General features: G+C 35.4%; 1 protein-coding gene across 1 annotated transcript in view; it reads left to right on the forward strand.

Annotated features, from left to right (window-relative positions):
- LOC132702584 (acetylcholine receptor subunit alpha-like) overlaps positions 1–9,211 on the forward strand; it is a 115,420-nt gene extending 106,209 nt beyond the window's left edge. The window contains exon 10 of the mRNA XM_060671329.1: positions 8,858–9,211. Within this exon, the coding sequence (XP_060527312.1) occupies positions 8,858–9,046 (189 nt within the window). The 3' untranslated portion in view covers positions 9,047–9,211. The remainder of the gene's footprint in view (positions 1–8,857) is intronic.
- The last annotated feature ends 792 nt before the right edge of the window (positions 9,212–10,003 follow it).

The following is a 10,003-nucleotide window of genomic DNA, read 5'->3' on the forward strand; positions in this document are numbered from 1 at the left end:
GTTGCATGGGCGGGTGCCCAATTTGTCGATATCGCTTCCGGTGCCGCCCCCGCAGTCCCCAGCGACGCCTTTCAGCGTAGCGGCTGGAATAACGAGGGATGGTTTCACAACATATTTCGCGAAGGCCGTTGGCACTACTATTGAGGGACGTTGAGATGGGACCCAGTCTTCGTTTGCGTATAATGTAGATACCGACACGTTGTATACACTCGAAATAAATATTACCAACATGTTAGAGCGAGTGACTCTTGAGTTCTGGACCAAACCATGTTTTTTTTTCGGAGGATTTGGGCAATTTCTGCATAATTTTCCATATTTTTTTGTCGTAATTTTGTTGGAGAGAAAGAAGAAACAGCGAAGCAAATAACGGAAATATTAATTAAGAAAGAAGAAAGAGCGAAGCAAATAACGGAAATATTAATTAATTAACTATTAACTATTTTGCTCGTTAAGTAAATAATTTATAAATAAATAAATTAAGAAAATGGATTGCAGCAAACATATTTCTATATATATATATATATATATATATATATATATATATATATATATATATATATATATATATATATATATATATATATATATATATATATATATATATATATATATATATATATATATATATATATATATATATATATATATATATATATATGTATCATATTACAACCTAGACGACATTTTGAACAATACGTTCCTAGTTTTCGTCCTTCGACTTCCCCAGAAACTTATCAATTACTTCTTTAAATGAAACCCACTCGTTCTTCTCGACATTGGTCATTGTGTTTCGAAAATCCTTGTCTGAATCCTTGCATGAATTTTATATTTTTATTTTTTATATTTATTGAGGTCAACGCTTTTAAGTGAAATCCATAGAAGGTATACTCCTTATTTACTTTAGCCACGTCCCATTCTTTTTAGATATTAAAAATATATTACTTACTTCAAAATAGAAATATTTTATTTTTATATAGGGACTTCTCCAATATCTTATAGTATTAGCATTATCTAGTATATATGAAAATAATCAAAAATTTCAGTACAGTTTATCTTGAAAATCATTCCGTTGCGTGGACTTTTTATCTTGATTTTGGGAACACCAACGCAGTGTGGAGCGTCGATTAGATTACCGTTCATTTTCCGTGCCGAAGTGGAGCACTTCATTTTGACACTATTATCTGGGGAGTTCTCGATCGATGTGTTAATTCCAAGCTAAATCGGATCAGCTTGAAAAGTTTCCCGCGGGGAAAAACGTCGCTCGCCACCAAATAAGCCTCTGCGAAATTTAGCTGCCAGAATGTGAATCCAAAAAATACCCCCATCGCAAGTTCATTGTTATTTTATGGGGCTTTTGGCTCATTTTAAAATAAATATTGATTAATATCAGTATTAACGAGATTGATGTATTTTTTAATCTTAACTAAACTAAACTACAAAAATGTAATTTCAAGTCAAATTATTTTTCATTACTTCTTTGATTTTTTTTGCTAGAAAAACTGTTGAAAGTTAAATATTGAAAACAACTTGTTCAAATGAAAAGTAACATAAGTAACCACGTGCTACTTTGGTCAACATGCTTGACGGATTCACCTATATACTAGAAATAAATGCAACATTTTGAAATAATACAAAATCATTTTTCAATTAAAATTGGCGTAGGCCGAGAGGAACTCTAAAGTTTGTCCACTATTTTTTATCCTTATCTGTCAAGCTTCTATAGCCATAAATCTTTCCGAGACATGATTCACGAACACATTTTTGTCTATATAAAATGGCTGCCAAAGGTCCGCAATAAATGTTACAATTCAATCGCTGGTTCATTCGTTTTTAATTTGAATCTTAAAACTTAATATCTAAAATATGTCTACACTTATTTGACATCCGATTCAATAACATTAAGTAAAAGTAAAGTAAGTAAAAGATGAAACTAGTATGAAATTTCGGAATTCCTGAAGCACGGACTATAGAAGAGTGCATTAACAACTAAATTTTACTTTTTGGAAAATATGTATAAAGCTTAGGATCCAAGCTTGCAGCAAATCTGTAGTTACCGCCCTTTCTATACAATAATAATAATAAAACAAGTAAATTAATAAATAATAATATAAAAAAAAATCGTTTTCGATTAAAGGAGCTATAGGGGGCAAATACATAGGATGGCCTTAAAATAACTTACGACTACTTACAAAAACTTCCAACTATCTGCCAAACTACGAGTTAAACGATGAACTGTAGGGACGTCGTCAGCCTATAACTGCAGACGTCGCAATACTATGGAACAGACTAATAAATTTTTAATAACAGCTTTCCTGTTAGTATTTTCTTGAGTCTATAGAAAACACGTATTAACTGTTTGGTTTTTTACTGTGTTATTCATTTGATTCATTTCAAAATCCATAGTTTCCAAAGGAGACACAAACAATATTTGTAGTAGTAGTAGTTCATTTTGATAGATCCAGAAGCATATAATAGCCAGAGCTGATTGTTAATGCAGTATCATCCGCATATGCTAGGAAGGTATCTTGCAAAACTAATAAATCGTTTATATTGGGTTGTTCGGAAAGTCATTTCGTTTTTCCCGTCAGAGGACTTAATTACGTTTTTTCGAAACCAACTTCACAATTAAGCCGCATAACCATTATATGTCTTGAGAGCTGATATTGCAAGGCTTGTGTGTGAAAAAGTTCTATTAATTCTACGCAGTAGTTTTTGGTTGGTGCCCTTTTAAATATGAAGAGCAATAAGCAGCATTTTCGTCATATTTTACTTTTTTACTTCAGAAAAGGTAAAAATGCTGTCCAAGCGAGAAAAAAATTGACGGATGTGTATGGAGAAGGCGTGTTAACAGTCAGTACGCCAGTGCCAGAACTGGTTTGCAAAATTTCGATCCGGCAATTTTGATGTCGAAGATGCACCACGGTCTGGAAGGCCGGTCGAAGCTGACAAAGATGCGATAAAGGCATTATATATAACATGAACAATATTGGTCCAACATTTGTTTTAACTTGCTGACTTTTAATACCATTTACACTTTTAACTTGGCGTCTATCCTTTAAATGACTTGCTAAACATTCGTAAAAGCTTAGATTCTGACAAGGTTTGTGCTAAGTACACTGGTGTGTGTTTTTTTTAGGTTATATGTTGTTATTTTTACTGCCAAACATTTGAGAGCATTATATTTGCCGTTAAGACATGGGCTTGTTCTTCCGTTTAAATTTGTCTTGTCTATGTCAAACAAATGCAGGTTTCCCCCCGAGCCGCCCGCGCCCCCCAAGAGGCCACCGTCGTGCTTAATTAAATCCACAACTTTTGGATTTCGCGAGACTGCGCCGCGGCCATTTTTCTTGATTATCTTTCGACTTTCGAACGATCCCACCGTCGAAGTTTAAAAATGGCCAGCTCTTAAAACTCTTTCCAACTTTGTCCCCCTCGTTCACTGAGAGGCGGCGGGGCCGCACGGGGCGCGGCAGATCGCCCCCCTTGCCCGCAGTCAAATATCTTTTGTTTCCGTTTCTAGCGATTCTTTTCCCCCCGGGGAGGGGAACGCCGCTGCTAAATTAAAACTGCTTCGTCTGACGCGTTTTTTGATTTCCGAAACGGGCCTTAATTGGGAGTGGATTTAAAAGTTTTCGTCTCATTTCGCTCCGTTCGTTCGGGGCCAATCAGTCGTTAAATGCGATTTCATGGGTGCGAAAACTGTATGTCGGATGTTGCAGCAACTTCCGCAATGTACAGATGCGAGGTCAATCGCTGATAATTGGAGGACGTGATAGATAATAGGATCGAATTTTCAACCTGGGAGGACTGGGGAAATTGTCCTCCGGCAACGAAAATTGAAATTGAAGGATAAATAATCGAAAAAAAAAATGATTTCCTAAAAAAAACAACGATAGGATCTTTTTTGCTTCATTGCATCCGGAAACAATAGCCCAACAACCCAGATATCTAGATATCTTTATCCCAACCTAAATAATAATAATAATAAATTGTTCATTGCCCATAAGATACAATATTTTACCCTAATAACTTGAGTCACGGACTCGTCTGCTACCTCTAGTGTTATTTGTTTTGCAAATAACCCAGCAAAATAAAATATATAATCCCAGCTTACATAAATAAACCGACCAAAAGACGGGAAGTGGAACCAAGATAATGTATTGCATTAATTGAAGTAATAGTTAGTTATTGCTTTTAAACTTCGTCAATGACTGTGAGACAATTTTCTAGTAACAAATTAAACAATTGATAGCCGAACCTTTTAGAAGTTATAATATTTTTCATTTCAACAGGAATTATGATATATAATTCTTTATTTTATAATAAAAGATGTGTGGTATTTTGTCGAACAAAATTTGTTTCCATGACAAGCTCGATAATTACGAAAACAAATGATGTCTGTCAAAGGAGATGTTTGACATATCACAAAATGAAGGATATTGGGTGGTTCTCATAGTATAATTATTTCATATTTACTAATAAATTTTATAAAATTTACCTACTACTGAATACCTATTAATTACAAAACTTCTTTGAACTTGCTGACGTTTCGCCAATCATCATGTTGGCTTCTTCAGTGCTAACTGAAACTGCATGTAGCCTGTAGAATTTTTTTAAAAAATTACTTATTACTAATTAATTACGATTAAGATAAAAATTATTAAATCCAGTGGCGTCCATAACATAAAGTACACTGTAACAACACTCGCGCTAAAATTCGAGTTATATACCTAATCCCTTCCCAAGCATTTGGGATTTTATTTTTTTATTTTTCCATTGTTTCTACGAAAGTATAACAGATAATCGTTTTGGTGTCTCCATAAATTAAAAAAAGAAAAAAGAAAATGTTTAACATTCATGCTGAAATATTTTTTTTTTTTTTGCTTCTCAATGCTGTCCTGTTCTTTTTTTTTTTGAAAACGTAATGAGATACGAAAAAAATTCAAGAGGCAACGAAGTTGTATTCTTAAATGCTTGAACAAACCAAAAATATGTAAGTTACCAAAAATGCAATGATGTACATTTTTTGACAATAATACTTTTTTTCATATTTTTAACACTCCAAAATATTTCAGTCTATTTTTTGAACACTATTTACACTTTTTTATATAAATAATTTGATGTAAACATAAGTTTCTTTTCATTTCGTTTTTTCTCTTCTTATGTCTTGCTTTAGTTAAGTCTTACTTCATATCAAATAATTAATTTAAGTCAAATGTCGGTTACGCGAGGAAGAATCAACTTCATTTTACGATAAAGTCATTTATGTAGCCGAAAGGTTTTTAGGACGCCATCTTGCACTAACCTTATGCATACCTAAATGATCATACAGGATTCGACGAACACTTGTATCAGAAAGCTTAGTAATTTCTGAGATTTCCTTGACGTTTAAACGTCGATCAATATCTTCCGTTATGACCTCCACTGGTCGACCAGTTCTTAAATCATCTTCAAGGGACTCCTGCCCCATTGGAAAACGTTTTGGCCATTCTTTCACTACAGAATACGGAGGAAAATTTGGCCGTACACGCCATCCAGCCTTTCTTTAATAATTTTAGGTGCTCTATCTCAATTTGCGTTATTTGCGACATTTTTTCGGACACGTCTTGTTTAAAATGCTGTCAATAAAAAACTATTTCACGGAAGACTTCAATTTTTTTTCGCATCCTACTATGAAACCTCGTAAATCATCTTTCGAAAAGTAACTAGTGTCTTGTGCTGAAATATGAAACTCTTGTACTTTTATCCAACAAATTCTTGAACCGAGTAATTGTGCTTTAGATTTTGATAGCCACAAGTCTCTAACAAGATCATTTAACTCACATAGTTTAAGTAAATGAGGTTCTTTGGGTGGACTTGAAAATCCAGATAAAGTGTGTGAAGGTGAAGATGAATGTATTTTTATTGTTTATTAGATGTTATGTTCCCGGTGGCCTTTTGGTGGCATTTTTTCTTGGCGAATTTACATAATACATTTTTTATTGCAAATTTCTAGGACCGGTCTTATTACTGGGAAGCTGTCGGCATCGTTGTCGCAAAAAAGCACACAATGTCTTCCGAGATTATATTTTATGTAATTGAAATTCGCCCCTTGGACGTGAGAAGGAGAGTCAAAACGGCAAACGAATGTTGTCAGTCCTGACTCGCATACACTTTCCTTCGCCTGCGGACGTGGCGAAACTCATACGGAGATATGACAAAAACCGGGAAGACAAGCCCCAGAGGGCCCCGGCTTGACTCTTGCCGAGATTATGTTTTAGATAAATCGAGTCGTGTCCCGTCAGTTTACCCTTGGCCTGCGGTCCGGATCCAGCACCGCGTTAAGGACATCGTTCCGCCCGATTCGTCTTCTTCCCTCCCCCTCCCCGGGGAACGGTCGACCTTTTCCCCTCTTGTTTGATGCCGCGTCACGTAATACATTTTTCAACACCACCGATGTCTCGAAATCGGATTTCGTGTCAGTCAACTGGCGCCATCTGCCGGCGAACCGAACTAAACCAAAATGACGTAAAAACGCCGGCAGTCGCAGTCGAAACTAGTGTTGTGTGCATCGTTCATTTTACGAGGACCGAATCAATCAGTGACCGATTTGGAAAAAAGGACCGATTCAGGGTTATTTGGATTTCAATTATTGTTGTGGCTAAATGTTATGTTTTCTGTTCTAGTTAGTATAATATTTAACTGCGTTCTGCTTTTTATTGAATCATGATTTTATCAAAATAGGTGCTACGTATTGGGTTGTGTCAGTAATATACACATTTCATTCAATATTATAGAATGATATAACAATACTCCCATCCCTTTTCCGTGACCTGTCTCAGTCGTATTCCGGAAGGCTACGTTCGCTCACTTCAGACCGTCCAGGGCGGCAGCGAACAAGGTGATCGAATCATTACGAACAAGCGGGATTCGGTCGTTCGATCCTATTAAGTGATTGAATCAAATTGACCGAATCAATCGCGATTTACACAACTCTAGTCGAAACTATGTGTTATTTCCATGTTTCGTAAATCACCTAATTGCCAGTAAAGTCAGTATTGAAAATAAGTTACTCTAAAGTCAGGTTAGGATATTGGCAATGGATACGGAAGAACATTTTATGTGGGAATAGTATTAGCATAAGCGACTATGTTGAAGGTCTTAGCAATAACTTTATCTACCATTTCTTGTACACTTTGATCACTTTAATTTATATTTCAATATAATCTTTAATGAGTTTCACTAATAGGGTTGGTAATACAAGGTCTGTTCGAAAAGTGCTATTAAAGTTTTACCAAAAACTATTTATTTATCAAAATTAATGCAATCCCCCCTCTAGATATCACAATATCCTTGTGCCAACGTTTTCTCTAGTATAGCCTTGAGTTTCTCCTCGATCGTTCCAAATCTCCTTCCATTCATTGGTTTCTTGAGTTGTGGGAACAGGAAAAATTCGCAGGGTGCCATATCCGGCGGATATGGTGGCTGAGGCCTGACGTTTTTGGCCAAAAAGTTAAACATAAAGAACGATGAGTGAGCAGGTGCATTATCGTGATACAAAATCCGTGAATTGTTTTCTCGCAATTCCGACCGTTTCCTTCGTATTGCTTTTCGCAAAAGGCGCATAACTTCATTCTTCTTGCATTTGGACGACTCGGCTTTGGGTTTGACGTCATAACCATGTACTCATGATTCGTCACCAGTTATGACCTTTTGGAGCATATCAGGATGATCATTGAAGTCGTTGAACAGCTCTCAAGCGATGTTCCTTCGACAGTCCTTTTGTTCAAAATTAAGCAGTTTCAGAACAAATTCGATTCGAAGACGCTTCAGCACCATTTAGTTCACTTCTTCAACGCTTTCATCAGTAGTTGACGTGCTGGGGCACCCAGAGCGAGGTTCTTCATCGCCGACTTCTCTTGGAACAGTTTTTACCACTTATAAGTATTTTTTTTTTTTGCTCAAATCAGATTTACCATAGGCCGTTGTCAACATTTCAGGTGTTTTTCAACACTATGTTCAATTTTGTACACAAAATTTTATGCATTTTTTTTTTACTGTTTGAACACACCTCGTACAGATAGTAACAATTGTGTTTTCTTTTGACACTTGTCTGTCAATCTCTTAGCGCCCCGCTGAAGTTTGTATTTTGTTTCTGTCCTAAAGTTTCGTGACGACATTTAAAGTCTACTGCGTCGGTTTTGAGGAATCATCCCGACGCAAAAGGGATCCAGAAGATTTGCACATGTTAATAAAAGTCATTTACAATTTCTTACGGTATGCAATTTTTAGCTCTGCATTGCTTTCGCTCTAGTATGGTTTATGAATGTGTCTAAACATAAAATAATTAAAAACTAATTAATATAAATAGTAATTAATTATATAATATAAATTAATATAAATAACACTATAATATAAATTAATGTAAATAATAATCTGTCTGCTACGTAAAATTAAATAAATATTAAAGCGATTGAAGCAAAGCCTTTTACAGTTACCGAGTTAGATTTTGGGTCCAGTGCCATTTTTAAATTTTAAATGGACTTAAATTAAGAAATAGCTTTTTGTTCTGTTGGAAAAAAAACCTAGTAGACCAATCGTAATTTTGTATATCTGGTTGCCTAGTTTAGTCCGCTGCCTTATCCTACACGATAATCCACGTTTTTCTTCGGATAATAGATGAATCCATTAGGCATATCTAGTGGCCTAGTTTAAAATATCCCGCTCTCCAAAAAGTCCGTCACCTTTATCTACTCGAAACTTTACTTCTTCCTATCGAAACATAGGTATAACTGGTTGCCTAGTTTAGCGCGCTGCACTCTCCAAAGAGCCCGCGGCTGTTCCCTATAAGATATTTCACTATTTCCTTCGTTTTCAGGTGAAGGAGGATTGGAAGTACGTCGCTATGGTGCTCGACCGGTTATTCCTGTGGATATTCACGCTAGCCGTGCTGGCTGGGACCGCAGGGATCATCCTGCAGGCGCCGTCGCTGTACGACGACCGAACGCCCATCGACAAGAAATTTAGCGAGTTCGCCACTACCGTGGTGAAATGTCCCCCGCCGTAGGCCCGCTTTTCGTTTCCCATTTGGAGAAAATATTTTTTTAACGTTCCCATTTTGATATATACCTGACGTTTTTACGAAAATTTTCGACGAAAAATTAAAACGCGTTAAATAATGTCCGAACGACGTGCCGATAAATAAAATGGCGCGCGCGTGCGCAGGAAACTGGGAAGGAAAATGAAAGCACAGAAATCAATTCTAAATAGTAAATGAAAGTTTCAGTCGTAATTCGTATCTAGTAAATTCATAATTGATGTAAATGCTTGCGTGTATTTCTGGTTGTATATTCATCAATTTCAAATATAGCAACAGCACTTAATTTATACCTTTGGAACGTAGTGACAGATAGTGAAAAAATATTACAATAGAAAAACACGGTCACTAATGGGGATTGTTGTCTTCCTCTTGCTTATTTATATAAATGCGAGAATGTCCTTGTTCGGATGCTTATCTCTTACTGAGATATCCTTACTGAAAGAAACCTTCGAGAAAAGTGGTTACAAATTGAGGATGATCAAGTTTTTCTGACAAAAAATATTGCTCCAATATTTTTTGTTCACTGAAAACGGAAACAAAATAAATTTTCTTTTAAAATCAATAGGTAAAAAATACCAGAATAGGCTTTATATTTTATTTTCTAATTATACGCACAAAAAATACATTGCAATGTTAAATGATAAAATCATATTAGCAATTTTTGTTATTTGTTAATAAGTCAATGAGTTATTATTTATTTTTTAAAAGTTTATTGATAGTCGTCGTGAAAAATAGTGAAATAATAAAAAAAAAAGTGAAATAAATATAAACATCCTCTTAGTGCCAACGTGTATCAGAAAAACAATCCCCATTACTGCCCATTCTAAATAAAATTTCTCACAAAATCCATATTCAGTGCATTACAAGATCGCTTCAAAGTATTAACACTACATATTTAAGTTCTTCAACTGATATGGAAAGAGG

Source organism: Cylas formicarius, unplaced genomic scaffold (assembly GCF_029955315.1).
Source record: "Cylas formicarius isolate icCylForm1 unplaced genomic scaffold, icCylForm1.1 PGA_scaffold_5__7_contigs__length_24384050, whole genome shotgun sequence".
Classification (NCBI taxonomy): Eukaryota; Metazoa; Arthropoda; class Insecta; order Coleoptera; family Brentidae; genus Cylas; species Cylas formicarius.